Source organism: Myotis nattereri (assembly GCF_964212035.1).
Source record: "Myotis nattereri genome assembly, chromosome: 2".
NCBI lineage: Eukaryota > Metazoa > Chordata > Mammalia > Chiroptera > Vespertilionidae > Myotis > Myotis nattereri.
This window is the reverse complement of record NC_138076.1, coordinates 201265469-201291954: the sequence shown is the minus strand read 5'-3', so window position 1 is coordinate 201291954 and position 26486 is coordinate 201265469. Positions and strand designations below refer to the sequence as shown.

At 37.6% G+C, this 26486-nt stretch overlaps 2 protein-coding genes across 6 annotated transcripts in view; both read left to right on the top strand.

The window, feature by feature from the left end:
- NUP37 (nucleoporin 37) overlaps positions 1-3177 on the top strand; it is a 32973-nt gene extending 29796 nt beyond the window's left edge. The window contains exons 9-11 of one of the 2 annotated variants that reach the window (XM_081085102.1): positions 443-493; positions 2085-2178; positions 2934-3177. In XM_081085102.1, the coding sequence (XP_080941228.1) occupies positions 443-493; positions 2085-2178; positions 2934-3047 (259 nt within the window). In that variant the 3' untranslated portion in view covers positions 3048-3177. The remainder of the gene's footprint in view (positions 1-442; positions 494-2084; positions 2179-2933) is intronic. The other variant, XM_081085103.1, reaches the window with a different exon arrangement.
- A 9428-nt stretch (positions 3178-12605) lies between these two features.
- The window catches only part of WASHC3 (WASH complex subunit 3), a 39621-nt gene continuing 25740 nt past the window's right edge, over positions 12606-26486 (top strand). The window contains exons 1-4 of one of the 4 annotated variants that reach the window (XM_081085107.1): positions 12606-12776; positions 13344-13442; positions 21039-21104; positions 23562-23657. In XM_081085107.1, the coding sequence (XP_080941233.1) occupies positions 12726-12776; positions 13344-13442; positions 21039-21104; positions 23562-23657 (312 nt within the window). In that variant the 5' untranslated portion in view covers positions 12606-12725. The remainder of the gene's footprint in view (positions 12777-13343; positions 13443-21038; positions 21105-23561; positions 23658-26486) is intronic. The other 3 variants (XM_081085110.1, XM_081085108.1, XM_081085109.1) reach the window with 3 other exon arrangements.

The following is a 26486-nucleotide window of genomic DNA, read 5'->3' as shown; positions in this document are numbered from 1 at the left end:
TACCTGGCTGGGGAGGAGCCTGCAACCAAGGTACGTGCCTTGACCAGAATCAAACCCAGGACCCTACGGTCCGCAGACCTATGCTCTAACCACTTAGCCAAACTGGCTAGGGCTTGGCCATTGTGTTTTTTAAAAAGAAAATACCTCCCGGCCAGTGTTTCTCAGTGGTTGAGCATTGACCTATGAACCAGGAGGTCATGGTACGATTCCCAATCAGCACACATGCCTGTGTTGTGGGCTAGAACCCCAGTAGGGGGCGTGCAGGAGGCAGCTGATCTATGATTCTCTCTCATCATTGATGTGTCTATTTCTTTCTCTCCCTACCTCTCTGAAATCAATAGAAATATATTTTTTAATTTAAAGAAAATACTTTTTAAACTGTAATTTAAGTTCTACTTAAGACCAGTACATAATTCATAAAATCCAAAATACTGTCTTTTAGTTACCCTCAAGTGAAGAGACCTGTGCACATGGATCGAGCCTGCATATTTAGGTAGTGTACCACTTCTGTTGGAGTTATAATTTTATTTTTTGAGTCTGGTTACTTTGTTCGTGCAGTGCCACCATCTGGAATACTTTCCCAATCCTCTTCTTTGCTCTGGATTTATGTTTGTTTGTTTGGGGGGGTTGTCTTAACTAAGGTTTTGCTCTTGTCTTTTGGTTTAGGCGAGGGAGTGATTTTTCAATGTTGTTTTTTTAATTTTGTAAGACACATTGCCACTGTACGAATACCACCTCCCCTCCCCCCTTTCCTCCCCCCCTCCCCGCTTAATCTGGAGCATATGCTTCCTTATTTTATGTACTGATCAAGCTATAAAATGTAGGTGGAACCATATTTTTCCATATAAACTTCCTTTTTTTGCTAAATGAGAACATGCTAGACATTATCTGCAACTTGCTCTCTCTTTTCTTTTTTGTGCTTAAATTAACATTCACGTCTACCTTGTTTTTCATTCCTTTTTGCATAATATTGCATTGTATCGTACAGTCTTTGGGGCTCTTTCATTTTCAAGCAAAGGAGAATTACTGACTGAGACTAATACCAATAGAACGTGTAACATTTGTGTATGACTTCAAATCTAAGATTATAGTCACTCAGTGTAAGAATGTCAGAGATTGTGAGATGCGTCCTGCTTTCAGAGATGTAAACAAATAGTATATGGTACTTTACAAGAAGTCTAGAGAAGGCAGTGTCAGGATTAGTTTAGTAGCTCAACAACGTCATCAGGAGTTGAGACCTTTCCCTCTGCCACCCTCCATGGCAAGGCTTTGGACTTGTTGCTTCACAGTCGCAAGATGACCTCCATTGTTCCAGGCATCATAGCCTCCTCATTGGCCAAAGTAAGGGGAGAGGAAGAGCACTCCCTTTTCATTGGGAATAGCTGTCTTTGCTATTGTGTCTCATCTTTTGGGGTTGGACACATTGCCAGAAGGTAGTTGGGGTTCGGTTAGCATGGAAAAAGGTCAGAAAGGCTGTTGAATAAGCAGCTAATGTCTGCCACAAATTTTTGTCTGTTTTTTTGGTAAGGGAATCTTTTTTTTTCTTATCTTTTCTACTTATTAAAGTGTTGGGCTTGTTGCTGGAGCTCCATTATCGTTCATTGATTCATTGATTCATTATATTCCAATGTGTAGGATGTCTTAAATCTTAAATATTTAAATATCTAAATAATCTAGGTGTTTGTATCATCTCCAAGAATTTAAACTTGTGAGTTTATCACTATTTCATAATGAGTGTCAGTAAGAACATTAAATGTATTTCTGTGAAATAGTTTATATTTTATATCAGTCTGATACCTTGTTGATATCCCCTACCACACTGTTAGCCCTTTGGTTATAAAAAAGGAACTGCTAACCTGTATAACTTTGGAATGTAACAAAGTGGCACACCACAATAAGCACTTAATATTTACAGAATGAGAAAATATAGTTAACTTCCCTGGAATTTCTCATTTTAAAGCCCCACTAACAAATTCAGGGTTATAAAATTATTGTTTTGTGCAACAAAAAAATATAACCTGTTTTAGAAAAGTTTATAGTTATCTGTAAAATACTGAAATTATTTTTATTCTTTCTTTCCTTAGGTGGTCCACAATTAATGAAAATTTGTTTGCAACCACTGGTTATCCTGGCAAAATGGCAAGCCAGTTTCAAATTCATCATTTAGGACACCCTCAGGTAATGTAGAGATGTTTTGTGGCATATGGGTTTTTAATTTGTTTTTTACTTTTCCATTTGTAGTCCCCAAATTTGTAATGTGTATCTAGATATTTATGAATGTCATCTGCTTAAATTGGAAAAAGAAGGCATTTTTGATGCTTAAATCACTAGTGGTAATAGATGTTTTGTCTATATACATATAAGAAGCATTTTATTTCTTCTGTTATATTTTCTCCTTGATTTATTTTTTTAAATCCTCACCTGAGGATACTTTTTTCATTGATTTTTAGAGAGAGAGGAAGGGAGAGAAGGTGGGGGAGGGGTGAAGAGAGAGAGAGAAACGTCAGTATATCGATGTGAGAGAGACATATTGATCCATTGCTTCCTGCACATGCCCCAACTGGGGCTGAGGATCAAACCTGCAATCCAGGTGTGTACCCCTGACTGGGAATCGAACCCAATACTCTTAAGCACTGAGTCACACTGGCCATGGCTGTCCTTCATTTAAATATAATAATTTTGCTTGCTTGGTTTGTTTAGGCTGCAAAAATATTTGACTTTGGATTGCACTAGAAATTCATAGATTATTTGTATCCTTCCTTCCAACCAACTGCAAGCAAATAATTCCTATTTCACCTGTGAGGAAGCATATTTTTTAATTCTGCTATAAATAAAGGCAATATATTAATGTATTTTTTATTTCTGAAGAGTAGTTTTTACTTACTAACTTTGATGATTTAGTAAGCTTCTTTAATTCTTCACTTATTTTATAGCCCATCCTCCTTGGTTCAGTAGTCGTTGGATCTGGCCTTTCCTGGCATAGAACTCTCCCACTATGTGTAGTTGGAGGCGACCACAAGCTGTTGTTTTGGGTAACTGAAATGTGAAATAAATTTCTGTCTAGCTTGGATCCATAAGTTTTGCATTTTTGGAGAATTCCTTATTTTTATATTAAATATACTGTAAACTCTAGAAATATCTCAGTTGTTTTTGCTAAATAAAATATTAATGGTTTGGAAAAAAATTTTTCTACTCTGTTCTGTGTGTGTGTGTATGTGTATGTGTATGTATTTTAATCAACTCTTAAGAATATAATTGACTCAGCAGTTCCGGAAAAGAAATGACTAGGGAAACATGCTTTTGATTTTATCACAGGATTATCTGGAGTATATCCTATCCTCTATAGTTTAAATATATGCACTTTTCTAATTCTCAGGGCCAAGTATTTACAAAAGGAAAAAAGGATCTCCTTTCAGTGTTACTCTGGAAGTTGTTGAGTGTATGAATGTGCATGCATGTGTGCATGCACATGCTTATTTTCTTAGCAATCTGTTACATGTAGGAATCTTAGGACTTTTTCAGGATTAAAGGTTATTTAATTTAATATTAAAAAGATGACTAATCCCTTAAAAAATGTGAGCGATTATGTTACTCGACCCTGTTCATTATATGCAAATTCCTTTTGACTATACTGCTGGGGTCCAACCCCAGCAGGTCCAGGGGTCCCCAAAGGTGTGGATGGAGTCGGCGAAGAAGGAATGACACAGAGACAGCGTTCAGTTGATCAGCAGCCTAGCCAGGATCTCTGGCCAGGATCTCCAGCCAAATTCTGGTCTGGATCTCCAGAGAAGTTCGGGTTAGGATCTCCAGCCAGGTTCTGTGTCCATGTTCTCTTGCTAGGTTCTCCAGCCATGTTCTCCAGGTTCTCCAGCCAGGTTCTGTAGCCATGTTCCCTCGCTAGGTTCTCCAGCCAGGTTCTCCAGCCAGGTTCTGTAGCCATGTTCCCTCGCTAGGTTCTCCAGCCAGGTTCTGTCCAGGTTCTCCAGCCAGGTTCAGTCATCAAGTTCTAGTCAGGTTCTCTTGCCGTGTTCTATCCAGGTTCTGTAGCCCGGTTCTGTCTCTAGGTTCTTAAGCCAGGTTCTGTAGCCAGGTTCTGTCCAGGATCTTTTGCCATGTTCTCTCCAGTGAAGTTCTTCTGTCTCTAGGTTCTGTCTAGGTTCTGTGTCTAGGTTCTGTCGCTTGTTGTCTTGTTACATCTGTATTTATACCAGTTGATTCCAATCCTATCAATCTCTATTCCAAAGGTTAGGGTGTTTCTTATCTCCATTCCAGGGAGTAAAGATTATGTAGCTTAAGCATGATTGTTCGTAGTTAAAGTGATTAATTACCCGCCTGGCACTTACTTAAGGGGTTTTATTCCCTCCTTAACTTCAGGGGAAAATCCCTTAACTAAGTGCCAGGCGGAGAGGTGACCTTGGTTAAAACACATAGCACTAAGGGGAGCAAACATATTAAGAACAGTACTCCATATATGCCAGGTCCCTTGAAACAGCAAGGATGGACTGGCTCCCGGCACTATACATCTCCACATTCTTAGAACATCTGGTATATAGGATAAAGCTTAACATGAAAAATAACATCATTTTTTAACAGCTTTTGCCTTTTATGAATTTTCACCATTTTTATAGTAATGTGTTTTTGAGATGACATCTAGTGGCAAAAGAACTGTATTCACCATCTCAAAATTGAAGTCAGTATTATGTAAGGCAGTCACCATGTTTTTGTGACACACTATGATGTAATCAGAAGAGTGTAAGCTTGGGATTTGGCCTTCAGTCATATGGAATTAAATAAATTCCTACAAACTCTGCATACCTGTGAGTTGAAGCTACATTTCATCCTATAAAATAGAGATAGGAATCAGTGTCTCATGAAGTTACTGTAAGGATTGAGTAAAGGTGAATAAAAAATAATAAGTAATAATTTCAGAGATGTATAGTTCATATTTTTAAATAATTGAAAGTTTATTTTAATGCTAATAAATATTTTTACTCAAGTTCTCTATTTATATGATTTCTTATAGCATCTTATGGAATCAAGATAATTATCTTTTGATAGGGAAATGTTACAGGTATTTAAAAAATTTCAATACTGTTTTGTAATCATGTAGATGTTTGGTATGAACTGTTATATGCTTTAAAGTACAGATAAAAAAAATTACAAAGCATAGCAATTTCCATGTCAATTATTTAATACAGTAAAATATTACTACCAAATAATAGAAATAGTTTCCTCTACCCCTTATAAGCAGGTTTTGCACTTACAAAGGAAAATGGCAGTGAATTTTGACATGTTTCCCATTAACAGTCTCTGTGATGGGACAGAGAGCCTTAAAAGCATCAGGATAGGCCAAACATTTTGTAAGAGTTTGTCATTTCAGAATATTTAATAAAAATAAGGGATACATCCTGAAATAATAAATGGGGCCAGTGTAGTTGAAAATTGTCTTATACTTAGAAAAGGTGGCTTAGGAATTGAGTGGGTTATGTTTAGGGGTGGAGATTAGAGAGGTGAGTTATGTTGGGCTTGGTATCTGGGATATGGAATCTCCGGAATAAGGGCTTACCCAAATATAAACATTGTCAGACGAAATTTCCAGTAGGACTACTCTTTGCTAGGGGAAAGATAAGTCATAGTGGTCGTGTAAATACAGTTATGCCAAGGAGAGGCAGGCTGTGTTCCATTTGTATATTAATATGATGCTGTGAGAAATGAGAGGCATGCCTTTACCTCCAGGTTCCAGAAGTGGTATACATTTTACCTACTAAGGACAGAACTCTAACCTTTTTTTTTTTAAACATCTTACATAGAGAATATTGCAACCATTTTCCAGTTTCGACTTTGTTGTTAAACATTAGTATGTACAATTCTTTAAATGGTGTAATGATATTCTTTTCCCTTAGTAAACTTTGTTCTTAGTAAAGAATGTTTAAATTAGACTAAGGCAGGAAGAAATGTATGATTTGGAATAAGTTCTTGGTCATCACATCTAATTCCTGGTAAATATCATAAGAGCTGATTGTGTGTGTGTCACTTAATTTTAGTTTTTCAATGTTGATAAATATGTCTAAGATGGTTTTTCTCATGTTGAAATTAAGTTTTGCTCAGGATTGCTTCACTTACAAACATTGTGAAAAGAAAAGAAAAAAGTTGTGCTTTTGTCCTAAAGCTTGTATTATTTAGGACTGTGAAGCAAAAGTCAGGATATCACAAATCTTCAAGATGTCAGAACTAAATCCTACACTTTCAAAATGATGGAATTGTAGCCCCTTTTATTTTTATGATTTGGCTTGTGCATTGTGAATATTTCAGTGACTCTCCTGTGCCAAAACACAAAATCGCACACCCATGCACTTCAGTGTGTTTCTTACTTTGGTAATTTGCAACTACATAATGACGCTGACTTAGAAATGTTCCTGTTACTGTTTTAAATCTCACGTCAGTGGAGAAGAAATCGAAATCTGGTTTGCACATTTGTGTCTGGTTTTTTGTAATTGTCCAAAATCTGACATTATCCCAGAAATGCTGATTGGGAAGTTATGAGACAGTACTGTGCCCAAAACTAACTTCTGAGGAGAGAAAAAGTATTTGGTCCAGATTATCCCCCATGTTTTTCTGTAGCTCAAAAAGTTAAACTCAGTTTAACCTAACTTTATGCCATACCAGTAATAACCTTAGTTCTGAACCCAAGTAAAATTTACAAAGTAAAAATGACCATTCTGATGGTCCATTTCCACATATTCCTTAGGCAACTGGTCAAGTCCTCAGCAGCAGCATTCCGTTCCAGCATATCATTATCAAGCTGTCAGTGTGCTCAGCAACAGGGACAGAGAGAACACTCTGTTTCTTTAATCTAACACCTTGCTCATTCAAAAACATTTATTTTAACAGGCATTGGAAAAGGTTTTCAAAACAGCTAACATGCATTTATAATTATACATTTAAAGAAATATGCCTTTTAAAACATAGGTTCTTTTCTTTTGTTGTTATTAACATAATAACTTGAAATGTGTAGCAACCATTTGTTAACTAATCGCAGTGACACAACAAAATAATTAGGATATCAGCTTTGAGGATCTCATTTCACAGAAGAGAAAAGGATACACATTGGATGATATATCCATTACTCATTCTCAACATAACCAACTTATTTTGCATCATGCATGGACACAGACTTCATGGGGGATACATAAGCATTGAATCTTTCTGCCCTTTTCAGCTGTTCTTTGAACTACCTTAGTGAAAATAATTGTGGTCTTTATGTAGGATCAGGTTACATTTGCCTGGAAATTTCCCTGGATCAGCTTATTTCTATTTAACTTATGTCTTTGTTATATAGCTATTTGCCTTCTCCACTAATTTTTAAAGAAGACTGCTGCAACCTTTTGCAGCAAGGATTCAGAATCTGGGGAAGGGGCTACGTGCAAATGGATATACAGGATAAGAAATATAAATTTAGAAGGCATGGGGGGAAGCCAGGCAGAGGCCTCACCCTCTAGTGGAGTGGCTCCCTGAATCTCTGGACCCATAGCTTTTTATTTACTGGAATATACATTTGCCCTTTAGCAAAGCAAACAGACATATCAAAGGTAAGGTTTGGTAAACAGTAAAAGATTATCAAGTTAGGAGATTGCCCTGAGCCACCATTGTCTCTACAGAAGAATCAGTGCATAGCTTTTAGCCCTTGCTAAAGCCCAAGGTTCATCAGCCTTCTAAAGGACCTTTCCCATTTATTATGCTAACTACTTGTTGGTCTTTGCCTCCAGCCGAATACTCTACCTAGGGTCTTGAAACACTTATCAGTATATAAACATAAAATTAATTTGAACAATGGTAAGTTAAAGGGGAGGCCACCAGGTTTCTCAGCCTTTGCAAGCAATTTGAGAAACCCAATAGATTTAAAGATCCATGAAATAAGCATTTCTACCAACTGCATTTTTAGTTCTATATTGAGTTAAGTACCTGTTTCCTTTCTCTGTAAGAAAAGGCAATGAATGTTGCTGGTCTCTTTGTTTCTAATGATGGTTAAACACAAAACTTTGGTCTTTTTTATAAACACAGCTGTTGTCCTATCACTGAGCCAAATCCAGACAAGATTAGACTATGGCTGAAATTAAGGTTAATCTCTGCAACCATCTCTAGTAAGACCTTTCTAATACTGTTTTAGGAAATCTCTATTTTTGAGACAGTGTATAAATGAAATAAGGCCCAGACAACTAACCCCTAAAGTAAGCCAGAGGCAACTAGTGATAAATTATACCACAGAGATAAGGAAGATAGACTGTCTAAACAGCTTAGTTCATTTGGGTTCATTTTTACTTAGACTGTAACTATAAGAAATGACTTTCTTCATTAAGTTTAAACCAGACCAATATTAAGTTATTCTTTAAAGAACTTTCTACATCTTTTCTTAATTTAATGTTTCCTTGCTAATTGCTAATTCTTTCTTCCACTAGTACTAATGAAAACTGGGTGTTTGTTTATTACAAATAGATTTTATTGTAATGATTGTATAAGCGCTCACTTTGGTTTCTAGCCTATAAGTAGAAATTATTTTCATTAAGATTTAGACTCTCTAGAATCTGAAATACTTTGCCAAATATTCTGTAGGGCTGGTTCTCCTGGGAGTTGGACACTGGAGCCTCAGGCTGTGTTGTGAATGCCTAACAATGCCTCTCTCCAAAGAGCCTGTGCCAAGGAGAACATCTGTGCATGCATCCCTCACTGAAATCTGAGATTTCCCTGGTGCCTGACTGTGGGCAAGTCTAGGGCCTGCTGGTATATACAGCTGCATCAGAGGTCTTACCCCACAAATACTTTAACCCCCAAGACCATGGAGCCATTCCTCAGTTCTTTCATTTTGACCTATTCCTTTCCCCATCATCCCACTCACCTGCCACAATAAGATGTGTTCACATGTGTATATGATCTTTACAAGACCCTGGGTCATTCCTTCCTACCTATTGAGAGCAAATAACTGGGAGAATGGAATTATTGCAAGGGTTTCTCAATATTACACACATCTTACCACAACCAAAATCCTCTTTTTTCTTTGAAGCCACAATTTCCTGGAGTCCTGAGATAACATAGCCAGCTCCAAAATCCAACTTCCCTACATGATGTCAGGCATCCTGCCAACTGCCTCTTTCCCCTCCTAAACACCATTAACGGAGGAAGAATGAATCTGCCAGAGAATCCTTCCCTCCAATTCAGAGAGAGTGGATTTTGAAGATCTCATTCAGAAATCTTGAGAGGGTTAAAAAGTTCTCATATAAGGTGTGCCTGTCATCTGGGTATCTATTATGTGACCCCAGGTTTGGCTCTGGAGTTCAAGATGAAAGCCAGAATCCATTAACCATTCCTGCCTATGTGACAGAAGAGGCAAGACTTTCTAAGGCAGGATGTATGGTAGGAAAACTAGTAGGACCCAGCCTGGAAAATAAAAGGACATGAAATACTATCTTTGAATTAAAAATTGGGGCTTTTAAAGATGGGTTTCCCAATATAGTTCACCATTTCCATTTAATGTTCCCATTTTAAATCCCCAACAATATATGTGTTTGCTCAGTGAATATTAAATATCCAACCACAATCATCTAGGGATCCTCAAATTTTTTTTTTTTCTATGAAGGGCTTCACATACTGGAAAATATTGTGAACCACTTTCCTAGACTGACTGGCTCACACCTCCTGGCCCATTTTTTAAAAGGGTAATAGCAAAGGTCCTAGCATGATCATTTTGGACTCTAGAAGCAAGGCTACAGGACCAAATGTTGATGTTGAACTTCCAGAGTCGTGTTAAGTGATTTTATGTGGTTGTGATTCAAAAAAACCTGACCACTTTAAGAAGTCCAGGTGCTGAGTCATTTACTGAAACAGCCAAAGGAGGTTAATTAGAAGCAGCTGATAGTGGCATCATTTGCTGCACATTATTTTTAATATATGGAGAGGGTTATTCTGTGCAGAGTGCTATAAAGCATATAAACCTAAGCAAAGACACACGACAAACCTATCTCATTCATACCCCCACCAATGGGGGACAAATCTGACATCGTGAATTCAAGATAAAATAACTTGCTCTATTAAAATGTCAATGGTTCTAATAAGAGTGACTGTGACATTTTTTCCTCCTATACTTTTTTCTTTGTTTCCTATGATAAATATTTCACTTGCATAATAAATCCTTAACTTAAAAATAGGCAGCTACTAAGTAGGACAGCTATATAATGTTGTTAGGGAATTTAAAGAAATTACAAAGAAGTTGGCAATACCACATGGTCACAAAAGGTAAAGGTAGCATGTACAAGGTATCAAACAAGTGATGAAAGCATGGCTTGGTATAAGGATTAAAAGAGAAATGGCACCATCGAAGGCAGGAAAGTTAAGACTCGGATTTCTTGCGGCATCAGTTCTGAAGGGAGGGTGGAGTCTTTCGGGGGTCACTAAAACATGTTTGATGAAAAGTCTGGATGGGGAATGATTAGTTCTCCCAAATGCCCTCCACCTCTTTTGTAGCCAGGCAGTTACTCCTTCCTTTGTGCTCACCTCTTGAGAAACTGAATTGAGACCCTAGACTCAGGAGAGAGGTATCTTACTGAACTCATTACTTGAAAGTCCACATATGCAGAGTGAGTGTTATATGTTTTCTTAGATTTTATATTTGTCTTTTAAGCATCCATTCATTACAGGTCTCATTATATTGACTACTAGAGGCCCGGTGCACAAATTCATGCACCAGTGGGATCCCTCGGCCTGGCCTGCAGGATCGGGCCAAAACTGGTTCACTGGCATCCCCCAAGGGCTCCCAGATTGGGAGAGGGTGCAGGCCAGGCCGGGGAGGGATGAGGGAGGTTGGCTAGCAGAGGAGAGACCACGGGAGAGCTCCAGGGCATGCCTGACCCTTCTCGCTCAGTCCAGATTAGCCGGACCTCAGCAGCAAGCTAACCTACCAGTCAGAGCCTCTGCCACCTGTCATAAGGGCTGGTTGACCAGTCGACTGTCTGCCCCCTGGTGGTCAGTGAACGTCATAGCGAGCAGGCAGTTGAATGGCCTTAGCATTTCATTGGCATATTACACTTTGATTGGTTGAACCAACAACCGGATACCTAGCATATTAGGCTTTTATTATATAGGATATTTATTTTGTTATTTTTTAAAAGTATTTTTTAAATATATTTTATTGATTTTTTACAGAGAGGAGGGGAGAGAGATAGAGAGCCAGAAACATCGATGAGAGAGAAACATCGATCAGCTGCCTCCTGCACATCTCCCACTGGGGATGTGCCCGCAACCCAGGTACATGCCCTCAACTGGACTCGAACCTGGGACCCTTCAGTCCGCAGGCCAATGTTTCATCCACTGAGCCAAACCGGTTTCGGCTAGAAGTATTTTTATTTATTTCAGAGAGGAAGGGAGAGTGAGAAAAATATCAGTGATGAGAATCATCAGTTGGCTCCCTCCTGCACACCTCCTACTGGGATGGAGCCTATAACCCAGGCATGTGCCCTTGATCAGAATCGAATCCAAGACCCTTCTGTCCGCAGGCCGACACTCTATCCACTGAACCAAACTGGCTAGGGCTGTTTTCTGTATTCTTGAAGGACATTTGTGGCTAACTGATGCCTAAAGGTAATAAAACAACTTAATTGGAAGCATGTTTTCATTGGCAAATCAACCAATCCCTAGCCTGTTACAAGTTTCCTCCGTCCAAAAGTAGAGCATTCATAGGCTGAAATGGTGTGAAACGAAGAAGCAATTACCATTAATTTATATGGAAAACATTTTGAGCTTTCTCAGTCTCAAAATTTAGTACATGCACAGTGTCTTCATTTTGTTTACAAGGATCTAAATGCTTAATTATGTCCAGTTTTATGCTAACACCCTTAGGAGCTTAGGGTTTTGGATACCTTAGGACAGTGGTTCTCAACCTTGGCTGCACATTAGAATCACCTGGGAATCTTTTTAAAATTCTAATTTCTGGGCCTCATCCTCCGGAAATTCTGTTTCTTTGTTACTAACGTTGTGGCCTCACCCCATAACAAAGAAACAAAATTTCTGGAGGATGAGGTCCAGAAATCAGGATTTTAAAAAGATTCCCAGGTGATTCTAATGTGCAGCCAAGATTGAGAACCACTGCCTTAAGACATACCTTGCTAAAGGATGCACACAAAAATTGAGATAAAGCCCAGATGCGCTTTTAGTTCAAACCTGTGGTGCATTGATGCTGAGATGCTGAGTGTGCTTCCTGGTAAAGGAACTTGGTGGAGCCACTCTTGGATCAGAGGGTGCAGCTGCCTCTATAATGGTTCCGACAAAGCCAACACTGAACGCTATTTTCCCTTGATAAACAAGTGACTATTTGATTAACAAATGAGCTACTTAGATAACAGGTCTAGGCAGGGAGAACTCAAACAGTCGCAATTTTTTACTTTTCCTTTTTGCCACGTTGTTAAGGTTTTCCTGCTGGAACCGCCGCCTCGGTCCACCTCGCGCCCCCTGGACTGACGTTACAATCTGGAACTAGAACTACCAATCCCAGAATGCCAGGCGAGAGGGCGGGCTCCCCGAGAACCGCTGCGTGATTGGCGTGCGAAGGCGTTTCCTTCCGGAAGGAAGGGCCCGGGAGGCGGGGACTTGGGGAGACGTTCTAACACTATTGCGGGGTTGGATGGACCACAGCGGGGAGGGTTTGTGGGTGATGCCTGGTTCCCCCGCCCGCTGAGGAGATGGATGAGGACGGGCTTCCTCTCATGGGGTCAGGCATTGACCTGACCAAGGTTTGTAAAAGGAGTTGGACTTCCGGTGACCTGGGAGGAGGATGGTGAAGGGACGCCCGGTTTTCACGGAGACCCCCTCTCCCATGCCTCCCGCTGTCCCTGACCGCAGGTCGCTCTTCTGCCGACCTCGGGTGGGAGAGTCCCACCGTCCACCTTCGAACGGGGTCCCTCCCGAGCTGCTTAAGGGGTGAGCGTGCCTCTCCCAGCCTTCGCTTCCCGTGTCACGAGTCTGCCTGCTCCAGGGTGACGCACTGGCGACGTGAGCCGGTTCTGACCTCTAACCCTCCCTCTTGTACTCGGCCCCCAGGGTTTTTGTGTGTTTCTGTGTGTGGTCCTCACGGGCAAGTTCGTACCTGTGAATCCAGAGCCCATTCTGAAACTTTTCGGTGGCCTCCGTCATCTTGGGACGCCCCACCCCCACGGGGCAGGAAAGCAAGTGAAGGGCCATTCCGAGGACCTCAAGGGGCTCACACGGCACAGCCAAGCACCCCTGGTCGCAGACGCCGTAGGGATTGCTCAGTGCACGCTCCTCCTGTACGAATCACCTCTTTCTTCCACATAACGCAGGTGCCGGCCATTCAGCAGAAAAGAACGGTGGCTTTTCTCAACCAGTTTGTGGTGCACACTGTGCAGTTCCTCAACCGCTTCTCCACAGTCTGTGAGGAGGTAGGTCCTGGGATCCCGTCTCTGGGATCCGGTCTCTGGGATCCCGTCTCTGGGATCCGGTCTCCTGAGCAGCCTGGAAATCACGTTGCACTTTTGAAGGCAGCAAACGAATAAAACGAGAATGATAGTCTGTTCGCATATCATGACCTGGTCACTCAGTTGTTATGCTAACAAACTTTAAGTCCTCTTTGATTCTGTTCCATCGATCCTGTACCCGCTCTCCGTGCTAAATTTTCTAGAGGCCTTTGGGGAGTAGGTCAGGAAGGCATCATTGTGATTAAAGAGAACAGAAGGAATTCCAAGACATCACAGTTGAAAGCTTTTTTTTTTTTTTTTTAATTTTCAAATTGGCTGTTTCTCTTACCCAAAGATTTACATTTTTAGGTACACATTGTTTCAGTGTGCATTAAAATTACTTTACATTCCTTGACCCCAACTAATGGTTAAGAAGATAGCCTAAAACATAACTTTGGCATCAAATCTCATTATGAAAATAAAAATACTGTCTGCAAGTAAATGACTTGTGAAGATTCAGTACCCAATTAAGCATTAGTTGCTAGATCCAGGGATCCCTGTCTTTTAAAAATAAAGGCTTGCCAGAGGGAGGGAGGTGGTTAAGGGGACCTAATATATGGTGAAGGAAGAAGATCTGACTTTCCATGGTGGGAGCACAGTGCAATATACAGATAGTGTAACATAGAAACCCACACCTAAAAACCTGTATGATCATATTAACCAATGTCACCCCAATAAATTTAATAAAAAATGAATTAATCATCAAAATAAATAAATAAAGACCCAAAAAAAGAAGAATGGGGAGAAACATGGGTTGAAATTGGGTTTATGAAAGGAGAAAAGGGTAAAATTTGATAATTCACAATCAGGTGAGCCGATTAAATAAACAGTATTCAGTTCATTCTGTCTCGTATTTCATATAAGGTATAACCTTATTAAGTGGAGTTTTTGTTGGGTGATTTATTAATAAAAATTGCTTGGAGACAGGAAAACTATTTTCACTTATAGATTCCAGCTGCTGTTTTTATCTAGTTATCAAAATCTCTTCTGTCTTCTCTCTAAGACAAAAAGAAGTGAAATGATTGTTGATAGATTAAGGAGCTCAATTCATTTTATCACCCAAAGACTAGGTGCTTGCTTCCCTGAGTTTTACCTTACATGGTTGCCTCTCTAAATGGGATATAGCATTGACTGGTTAAAAAGCAGTAAGCCAAGGATTTAGTCCCTTATTTTTTTATGTCAGGGTAAGGTGAAGTATCTGAAGAGAGATTATTCCAGGATTGTTAGCAGAAAGGAGCAAATATTCCATCCCCATATTTCTCCTCACCAGTTAAAAAAGTAAAACAACAACAAACAGTCCTATGAAAGCAACTTGATTGACCGCTGGGCCAAGGACAGACCCTCAACTTTGTAGTGCCTGACAATTTTCACTGAGGAGTGAGTGCTATTTATACAATAGCCATCTCTTGTTTATTGATTGCTTATTAATCATCAGAGCCTCATGATCCATTCTTTTCTTTCCTTGTGTTTCTCTCTAAACTTCCCATCAACTGTTTTGACTGTTTCAATAGTCCCTTGTTCTTCCTTGAACTCTAGACACAAAACTAGACCAAAAACTCATGAAGTTTAAATGTCGTTTATTGCCTTTTTCTCCTTAATGGATGATCATCTAAGTTGATAGTAACTCATGTTTTATAATCCATATTTCAGCAGTGTGGATATATATGTAGGCTGTTTGCTTGGTACGATGACAATAACTAATATTTATTGTGGGCTTGTTCTGTGTTAGGCATTGTACTAAGTGCTTTGCATGCATTTAATCATCACAGCCCAGCCTTTTGGGAGAGGTCCATTTTTCTCTCTTTTAGAACTACAGAAACCAAGATGTAGAGAAGTCTAAACCATTTGCTTAGTCATCCATTCACTCATTCAACATATATTTGAGTGCATAGTATTTATAGCTGCAGTCGCTGCTCTAATTTGCCCACATACAGCTAGAAAGTACCAGAGCTGGGATTCCGACTATGATCCAGTAACTGAAAAATGCAAAAATGTCTCACTGTTCTGTTATATTGTACCTTCTGTAATGAATAAGAGGTATGTTTACATCACTTTCAACTGAGAGTGTGGTGTCCTCTTTATAGCTGTTTCAAAATTTATTTATTTATTTAGGTAATCCTCACCTGAGAATATTTTTTCCATTGATTTTTTTTTTCTGAGAGAGAAAGAGAGGAACATTGATGTTAGAAAGACACATCGATTATTTGCCTACCACACGTGCCCCAAATCAAACCTGTGACCCTTCAGTACACCAGCCGACACTTACCACTGTTTAGATTTGTATTCTCTTTTTTGCTATGCCATGTCCATTTGATGTAATGTCTTTTTAATAGAGGTAATATATGTATTTAAACATAAAGTGCCATTTTCTCTCCCACATTAAGATTGATGTGGTTTTTCGAATTATATTGTAAATTGTTAATAGCACCTACTAGTCCTTGTTTAGTTAAAGTCTCAAACAGGAACCAAATCACTGTGTTTCCCTTCACAAAAAAGTGAACCTCAGGTGTTATTTTAACTGGAAGTGAACTGAGGGAGAGGGAGGGGAGAACCTGTTATTTTTGTTGTTATTTTTGTTTTTTACATAATCCAGTTTGAATTAAACTGTAACAACTTCATTCACTGCTAAACTCAACCTGGAATTAAATTTCAAAGAAATTGTTGGGGCTCTCTTCATCACTAATACTAGTTTTTAGAGTTCTTTAATAAAGAAAAAAGTGAAGAACTAGATTTTTTAAAAAGCTTTCTGGATATCAGGCTACTTTGTAACTCTAATGATTGGAACCAGGGTAGGAGAGAAGTTAGAAGATGGAGAAAGGAAAGTAGTTGAATCAGAGTTACAGAGTTACTTAGGGTCATCTCTTCTTCCTTCATAGATCCCCAGTAAACATTTCTATTCTAGCCCTAATCAGTAAAATCTTACTGAGACTTCAAATTTAAATGGGGGAGTGAGGGTCACAATGCAAGTTCTGTGCACATTGCAAATAAAACTCAGCAGAAATTTAACCTTTTATAGTGAATTTTAAAGTCAAAGGTACCCTATAAACAGAGCAGTCAGATGTGTTATTTTGACTCAGACTTGTAACATGCTTAGAACACTGAGGTTTTAATTTTTAAATATTCTAAAATGCTTTTTAAAAAAAAATCTTAAGTATAGGCAGAAGTGCTTAGGATTCTCACATAATCTAAAAAACTTTATAGTGCATATCTTTTTTTTTTTTTAATCCTCACCCAAGGATATTTTTCCATTGATTTTTAGAGAGAATGGGAGAGAAAGGGAAAGACAGAGAAATATCGATGTGAGAGAAACACATCTATTGGTTGCTTCCTTCATGAACCCCAACCAGGGGGGCTCAGACCAGGGAGGAGCCTGCAACCAAGGTACGTGCCCTTGACTGGAATCTCATCCGGGACCCTTCAGTCCACAGGCCAACGCTCTGTCCACTGGGCCAACTGGCTAGGGCTGTAGTGCTTATCTTCTACATCCAATTTTAAGTCCACCGTTGGACTTAATCTACAACCAAATAATGATTTGCTTAAAACCCTATGTAATGCTACATGTTTACAACTGCTTTTACAACTTCTGAGCTTATGTGTCAGATGAAGCTTAATAAAACAAGCAATTGCTTTTCTGACTTCTAGGACATGTGCAGTCCAGTGTGATATACCAAGAGATCCATTATTTTAAAATACTGTTTTTCTTTTAGCGGATTAGGTATTTTACAAATCTGAAAAAATCTACAGGATTTTATTTTTGTTTCCATGTTTAACTATTCACTCCGTATTTTTTCTTCTCATCTTCTTTTGCACTTTAATAAAATGCACTACCTTAGAAATATGTGGGTGATAAATCAAGATTCTATCATGCTATTCAGAATGGTATGCACTTTAAAACTTATGAATCGTTTCTGGAATTTACCATTTAATATTTTCGGACTATGGTTGACCTGGGTAACTAAAACCACAGAGAAAGGGGGACTACTGTATTTCACAATTGTGGTTGTTACTAGATTAGATATCAAGGATGTTTAGATAAGAATATATTGATGTTTAGATCAGTGTCTTTCATGTCTTGCATGAATAAATCATTCCTATGATCTTGTATTGTTTTTTTAAAAAATGTCATTTTATTTTGGTGAGGTTTTTTTATTTTAATATATATTTTTATTGATTTCATAGAGAAAGGGAGAGGGAGGGAGAGATAGAATCAATGATAAGAATCATTGATCGACTGCCTCCTGCACGTCCCCTACTGGGGATTGAGTCCACAACCCCAGCATATGCCCTTGACCAGAATCGAACCTGGGACCCTTCAGTCTGCAGGCCAATGCTCTATCCACTGAGCCAAAACAGGTAGGGTTTGGTGAGGTTTTGATAAAGTAGATAAGAGTAGGTAAAATGAGTGCTAAAGCCAAAGGTTAATATACCACATGAATCTGTATCCAAAAAAAATGAGAATTATTGCTCTAGAAAGTAAAGTCATCCCTCAGTATCCACGGGAGATTGGTTTTAGGACCTGCAGAGACACTAATATCTGGGGATGCACAAGTGCTTTATGTAAAACTGGAGGCCCACTGCACCAATTCATGCACGGGTGGGATCCCTCGAGCCTGGCCTGCAATTGGGCCGATCGGGGCCGTGGTAGGTTGGCTGGCCGGGGGAAGGGACGGTGGGAGGTTGGCTGTGGGAGTACACTGACCAGTGGGGGTCACCTCCTGCGTTGAGCATCTGCCCCCTGATGGTTAGTGCATGTCATAGTGACTGGTTGTTCAGTCATTCTGTTGCTTAGGCTTTTATATATATAGATGGTGTTGTATTTGCATATAATCTGCACACATCCTCCTGTACACTTCAAGTCATTTCTAGATTACTTAAAATACCTAATACAATGTAAATACTATGTAAATAATTGTTGTGCTGTGTTATTTAGGGAATAATGACAAGAAAAAAAAGTATACATATTTAGTGCAGACACAACCATTGTAGTCCATCTACTTAGTAAATGTTAGCAATGCATAACTTTCTCCTTAATATTTTTGTTTCTGTTTGTTTGAATCCAAGGATGCAGGCCCTGTAGGTATGGAGGGCCGACTGTATAACATTTTTGTCCAAGCCTCTTTAATCTTCTGTATCAACAAGTAATTTTCAAAATAAATGTTTTTATTCTCATTTCCTCTTTACTAAGACTTGTATTTTAATCCTTAACCTCTCTGGTATGAATCATTGACTGACTACTCATTGAAGGACAATTTAGTTTTATGATCTAACCCTGAAAAAATTTAATATCTATTTTTAAATATGAATCATTGAGTATTAATTGAAGGACAATTTAGTATTATGATCTAACCTTGAAAAGAACTTAATACCAATTTTTAAATAATTTCAAATAAACAGCATCTGTCTTAGGAAATTTGATCAGAAAAATTTGATCCCCAATGTTTATAGCACAGTAGCATCCTTTGTCTTAGTAAGAAAAGAATTTATTATTTATTAGCTTTGAATAAGAAAAACCTTATCTAGGAAATACTCAGTAATTTCCATCTTTTTAAATTAATAAGCTTTATTTTTTAAAGCAGTTTTAGCTTCACACAAACACTGAGCAGAAAGCACTGAGTTTCCATATACTTGCTAACCCCTCACCTCCACACACAATCTTTCCTGCTAAACAGCATCCCCCACCAGCGGGAGGGATTTGTTAAAACCAATTTGTTATAATTTACATTGACACATAATCACCTATGGCATCATGTTTTATTTGTGTGTGTATTTTTAAAATATATTTTTATTGATTTCAGAGAAGAAGGGAGAAGGAGAGAGAAATAGGAACATCAATGATGAGAGAGAATCATTGATCGGCTGCCTCCTGCACACACACTACAGGTTATCGAGCCCACAGCCCCGTCATGTGCCCTGACCAGTTACTGAACTGTGATCTCCTGGTTCGTAGTCAACACTCAGCCACTGAGCCACACCGGCTGGGCTGGCATCATGTTTTAACAGTGTAAAACTCTTTCAAAACAATGTAAAATTCTTTCAAAAAAGTACCTTGGGAAAAAAAAAGTACCTGGAATTGCAGTATTTGAGCCCAGATTATTTTACTTGTTTGAAGACTTACTATTTATTCTCAGCTGAAAATTGTCATAATGATAATTCCTACTTCATACATTTGGTGTGAAATTTCAAATGATATGTAAAAGTCAGAAATCATTCAGTTTACACATTAACTTGCTGTAGGATATCTGCAATTGCTAAGCTTCTGTAGTGAATTAAAAGATTGATTAAATTGACCAATATGTAATTTTCATGATTTTTGGGAAAACACTTATAATTTGGGGAGGAATTTATATATACGGTATTTTATAACCTGTGTTACCTTTATATAAAAGCCTTCTGTGAACAAATCCTAGAAATCAAAGTTAAAGTTAGCTTTGAATGCCATTAAAACTAGATTTTGATGTTTTATTTGTGAATTATATCTTTAAAAATATCAAGATGCTCATCTTAAAAATAAGTGAAAAAGCACTAACTACTCTGTGGTGGCTTTCATTTTTTCTCTCTTTCTAAATATGGGCAAAATGACCAAATCTGCTTACGAGATATCCTAGAAAGCAGTTAAATTGCTGTGTATTGGCCAACTAGAAAACTGGCAAACTGCTCTTGCACTGTCACTAAATATAATAATGTTTAGGATTAGGGCACTTTAAATAAATGTTCTTATGGTTCATAATTTATGATGTTACTTATGTGTGGTGATAGATGATAGGTAGGTAGGTAGGTAGATAGATAGATAGATAGATAGATAGATAGATAGATAGATAGATATAGATAATTTAATTGTGCAGAGTAACTAGAGCACAGTAAGCCTATGGTTCTAGTTTATTTGGGATTTTGATGGTAGATTGATTCCTTTTGCTTTTTAGAACTCAGGTGTGTGTGTGTGTGTGTTTGTTTGTTTTTTTAATTCTTTTCAACATGAACTGCTCACCTTTCAATTTCATCTCCTTTTACTTTTCAAACTTGAAAAGTTTGAATTTAGGGCTATTGTATATACTTACGTGTTAAAGTAATTTATAAAGGCAGATACTGTTCCAGGTTGTCTTGTGTTAATTTTTTATTACTGTTTTCTGTGAAGAATTTCTTCATTCATCAACAAATAATTACTAGGCTCCTATTAAGTATCAAGTACTATCCTGGGCACTGGGGAAAAGCAGTGAACAGAAACTCTGTCCTGGGAGGAGTTTACATTCTGATCCCAGTATTGATTGTAGCTCTGATAATGAGTTTGATAAGGCTGTAAATGTAACTTCTTATCTGTGAAACAGTTTTATAAAATAATTGTGAAGCATGCTAATGAAAATAATAAGATACTTTAGTTCCTATTCCTACTCATGTAAATGAGAGAGTAGTATATTAGAAAATTACATACTTAAACCATAGTTTTTATTATTTTCCAATCTGCCCTTTGTTAACCATAAGTTTATTTTAATCAGACTTCATTCTTTTGTTGCTTATCTTTTCCAGAAGCTGGCAGACCTTTCTCTTCGTATCCAGCAAATTGAAACAACTCTCAATATTTTAGATGCAAAGGTTTGTATTTCTGAATAATTTGTGGGAAAAACTTTGCTGTACACTTATCAACTTTCTCAGTTATACTTCAATTGCACTTAATAACTAATTAAACAGCTCCTGCATCCTGAGGTGATACAGTGTTCTTTGGGTTTTTTTTAATTCATTATAATTTAAAAAGGAAAAGAAATTTATTATGAGCCTGAGTCTATTTAAATGTACACATGACCCTAGCTGGTTTGGTTCAATGGATAGAGCGTTGGCCTGTGGATTGAAGGGTCCCACGTTCGATTCCGGTCAAGGGCACATGCCCGGGTTATGGGCTCCATCCCCAGTGTGGGGCCTGCAGGAGGAAGCCAATCAATGATTCTCTCTCATCACTGATGTTTTTATCTCTCCCTTTCCTTTCCTCTCTGAAATCAATACAAATATTAAAAAATAAATAAATAAATATACATATGGGTTGAGATTTCTTTCATTCTAGTCAAAGGTGTGAGTAACATGTTAACAAATTAAGCTGTTACATAATTTGCTTCATTTGATGGAAAATTTTCAGTTTTCTTAATAGTAATCATTTGATAACACAGTAAAAATTATATAAAACTTGAGATGTCTCCAGAGCAAAATTTGGAGAAAATATCAACTATTTTCTGTTTACAAATATATTAAATACATATTGGAGAATACACATTTTGATGTCAGAAATTACAAAAGATAACTAGCAAAACTGGGTGTTTTGATTTGAAACCTTGCAGATTTTGTGCGTTTTTTTCTGTTTATAAAGTAAGGAAAACACTAGTATATTTTTGTGACTTTGTCATTTTATCAAAAAAAAAATCTGAAAAAATATTACATATTTATTAGGAAGTAAAATGACTAATATTTTTAGCATAAGGATTAGGATGTCTAGTTTATACTTTCTATATCTTCTGATAGACTTCAGCCACTATATTTCTCTCAGAACATTTCTTTAGTTTGGAAAATTTAGGATACCTGGCCTTGAATATGTGCAAAAAATTGTAGCAGCCATGCCCACTTGAAACTATTTGGGCCATAGCCACTGTGCTAAGTCCTGTCATCAGTCAACAGTTCTCAATAAACACCACTGCTTCATGTCTTATTAATATTGTCTTTTTTTCATTATTCTTTATTATAGTTATGTGTCTTGTTTTAATGTTTGGGGAATTCTTGAGTTAGAGTCCAAGGTCATAAATTAAGTTACTATGTGGACAAGTTAACCTTAATTATTTCAGTGGTCATAGAGTTAATCTCCGAAACTAACCAAACATCTGACAAATGTATATCATTGATATGAAGGTGAAATTGGAAAAGAGGTTTTACATGGATTGTGCAACTCCAACCTGAAATGCTCAACCACTGACAGCACACCCATCTTTTGTGCATGAAAAATAAACACATTTTAGTAGCATTCAGTGGTAAATGTTTAAAGAAAGAAGAAAAGAGTGAGCTGTGTCAGACATTAAAATGTGATGACGAGTTTTGTCAGCCCTGGCCAAGTAGCTTAGTTGTTTAGATTCCTAGTCAGGGCACATGGGATAATCAACCAATGGATGCACAAATAGATGGAACAACAAATCAATATTCTCTCTCTCTTCCTCTCTCTAAAATCAGTAACTTAAAAAACAACAACAATATGTCTTGGAAGTTTTTAAAAAATAATAATATCTTTAGAAAAAGAGTTTTGTCATTTCTCAAATAATGGATACTTAAAATGTGCTACAAAGCCCGGGCCGTGTGCCTAACTGGTTGGAGTGTCAGCCTACACACCTGTCTCCGGTTTCATTCAGGTCAAGGGCAGATACCTGGGTTGCAGGTTTGATCCCTAGCTCCCATCTGGGCAAGTGTGGGAGGCAGTCAATTGATGTGTCTCTCACATTGATGTTTCTCTCCCTCTCCTTCTCCCACTCCCTCTTCCTTCCACTCTCTCTAAAAATCAATGAAATCAATTGAAAAAATATCCTCAGATGAGGATTTTTTTTAAAAAAGTGCTACACAGCACTTTGTTTTTACAAAATATGTTTAGTAATAATCTTTTAACATTTTTGTGAGGTAAATTTTTTTTTTATCCCCACTCTACAGGTGAGAAAATTGAGGCCTACGAAGATTTATACAAGGTCACATGCTTGTGACCTAAAAGCAGGCACTTTGACTCCAAAGCCCATGCTCTCATTACTTACACTGGGATTTCTTATGTTTTCAAAGTAATTCCTGGGAAAAGAAAGTTTATAATCTGTTAGATTTGTAAGAAATTTTTCAAAAATTTTTAATTTGTGATTGCCTTTCCCATTTTAAGTAGTTTGCGGCGTGCAAATTTCAAACACGAATAATGAGATTTTTATAAACTTGTTTCTATAGGCTTAAAAACATAATAGCTATTTAAAACACACCCCTAGAGATTTACAATATTTAAGCACCTATTATTATCCTCATATACCAACATGAATTTTCTTTCCTCAGTTGTCATCTATCCCAGGCCTAGATGATGTCACAGTTGAAGTCTCCCCTGTAAGTGTCACTGGAGTCACAAATGAAACCACTTCAGAGCCATCACAGGTAAGTATTAACTTCCAAGAAACATGAGCAAATCTTCTGGTTGAACCAGGTAGACCTAAGCAGCAGATTTGATGGAAGAAATTAAACATGTAAGGCTTTGAATAGTAATATTTTAAAGCCTTAAGATAGAAAATGAAACCCTAGCCAGTTTGGCTCAGTGGATAGAGCATCGGCCTGCGGACTGAGGGGTCCTAGGTTAGATTCTGGTCAAGGGCACATGCCCGGGTTGCGGGCTCGATCCCCAGTGGGGGGGTGTGCGAGAGGCAGCCGATCAGTGATTCTCTCTCATCATTGATGTTTCTAACTCTCCCTCTTCCTTTCTCTCTAAAATCAATAAAAATATATTTTAAAAAAAAAGATAGAAAATGAAGTTTGAAAAAAAAAATTAGCTGTTTTGTTATTTTGAAGGGCTTCCTGAAGTTTATATTTTCTTTGATCTATACAGGACTAGGAAATTCTTGAATATAATTATTTTCTTCAAGCTCACGATGGAAATTTTTTCCAAGTTTTTATAAAATTACTTTTTATTATGAAAGCTTTCAAATATACACAATAATAGAACAGTCCAGGGAATATCCAAATGCCCATTACTCAGATTCACTAGTTAAGATTTTGTGGCCAACCTTCGTCTCTATCACTTGCTGTAGTGAGTCCCAGGCATCTTGTCATTTCACCTCTGTGTAAATCCTGGAGCATCTCTGAAAAGTTCTGACATCTTCTTGCAGAACCACAATGTCTTTATCATGCACCGTATAATTGACAGTAACTGCCCGTATTATCTAACATCTTGTTACTCGGAGTGTGCTCCATGCACCAGCAGTGTGGTCATCACCTTGGGGCTTATTAGAAATCTCAGGCTCCACCCCAAACTTACTAACTCAGAATCTGCTTTTATAAAAAAAGGTATTTTATTGATTTCAGAGAGAGGAAGGGAGAGGGAAAGAGATGGAAACATCAGTGATGAGAGAGAATCATCAGTTGTCTGCCTCCTTCATGCCCCCTACTGGGGATGAAGTCTGCAATCCAGGCATGTGCCCTGACCAGGAATCGATCTGTGACATCCTGGTTCATGGATCTATGCTCAACTACTGAGCAGCACCGGCTGGGCCAGAATCTACATTTTAACAAGATCCCTAGGTGGTTTGTAGGTCCTTGAAAGTTGAAAGATACTGATCTAAGAAATACTAATTGTCTAAAAAAGTGTGTTTCTGGATTTGATTTGTTCAGATCTGTAACATAGTAAGGGTCACACTTTACACTTGGTTCTTATGCCATAATGTCCATTTATCCTCTGTATAAGTCTAAATTCCTTATTTTATTTCAAGAAATAAAAATTGATTGAGAATAATCTCTAGTGTATCTCAGTAAGGTATTAAAATTCCAAATAAAATCATCACTAAAGTAGTGGTCTACCAAGTAATACTGAACAAGTAGACTCCCTATCTATATGGAATTCTGCATTTGTACATGGAGATACTTTTCACAGGATTTTTTTAGATCATTATTGTATTGACCATGATGATAATGACTAACACATAAAGGGTGTCAAGCATACTTCTAAGTGCTTTTCATAAATTAACTCATTTAATCCTCACAACAACTGTACAAAGTAAATACTCTATGATCACTTCTATTTTACATATGTGTCAAATAAAGTACACAGAGGATAAGTAACTTGCTAAGGGTCAAACAATAAGTGTAAGAGTGGAATTTTAACCCAGGCAATCTGGTGCCAAAAGTCCTAGCTCTGACCTGCTACACTGCTTCCAGCAACTATGTTGAATTCATTTAAACATATTGAGCCCATGTGGTATGAGACACAGTAGGAGGAGCCAATATATTTAATGTATTTTTATTGATTTCGGAGAGAAAGGGAGAGAGAGATAGAAACATCAATGATGAGAGAGAATCACTGGTCAGCTGCCTCCTGCGTGCCCCCACATTGGGGATCGAACCCACAACCTGGGCATATGCTCTGACCAGAAATTGAACAGTGACCTCCTGGTTCATAGGTCGATGCTCAACTGGAGCCATATATTTAGATATAGGTGTCTGGAATAAATTAGATAACCATTTACTTAACAATTAGATACTAGAAAATTTAACAACCATTTAATATAGGAAATTCTATTATGATGGCCATTGGAATATATAATATATGAGAGGAAATGCAGGTGTTTAACTTTACAAGGTTCTTTCAATTAAATGTGGACCACCCTTTTCCTAAAATATGACATGTAAAAATATTAAGAAAGTGTTTCCATTCTACCTAATAGAGTGGGGTACTAGCTGTCATATGTTCCTAAAAATTTTTAAGTGGTATCTGTGTAACTGAATATTAATTTTCCAAATGTAATTGTGAATGCCACCTATAATATATCTTTTAAAACTTAGGCAGTTGTATTTGTCCTGCCTATTTAAGGTCTCAAAAAATTATTATGAGTAATCTTAGCAAAATTTTCTAAAATTCAGAATAATCTGATATATCTGGCAATTTTATTTTTAAATTGTATATTAGTTCATTTGGAGAATTTATGAAGTTCTGTTGGCCTCCTGAGTTTATAAATTGTGGTAAAGTTGTGTGTTGATTAGCTTAATAATATAATTGTTTATCATGTTCTTAATATCAAATCAAGTTATTTTGTCTTCATTGTTAATTGGTATATTTTTGTAAAACATTTTGAAATGGACTTAAGTATTAAGTATTGCTTAATATGGAATTTCCATTGGCATTACAGTCAGCTCACTTATCAGAGAAAGGACGAACATGCCTTTTTTCTTAATCATCCATTCCTTGCAATCTCTATATGAGTCAAATATCCAAGATTT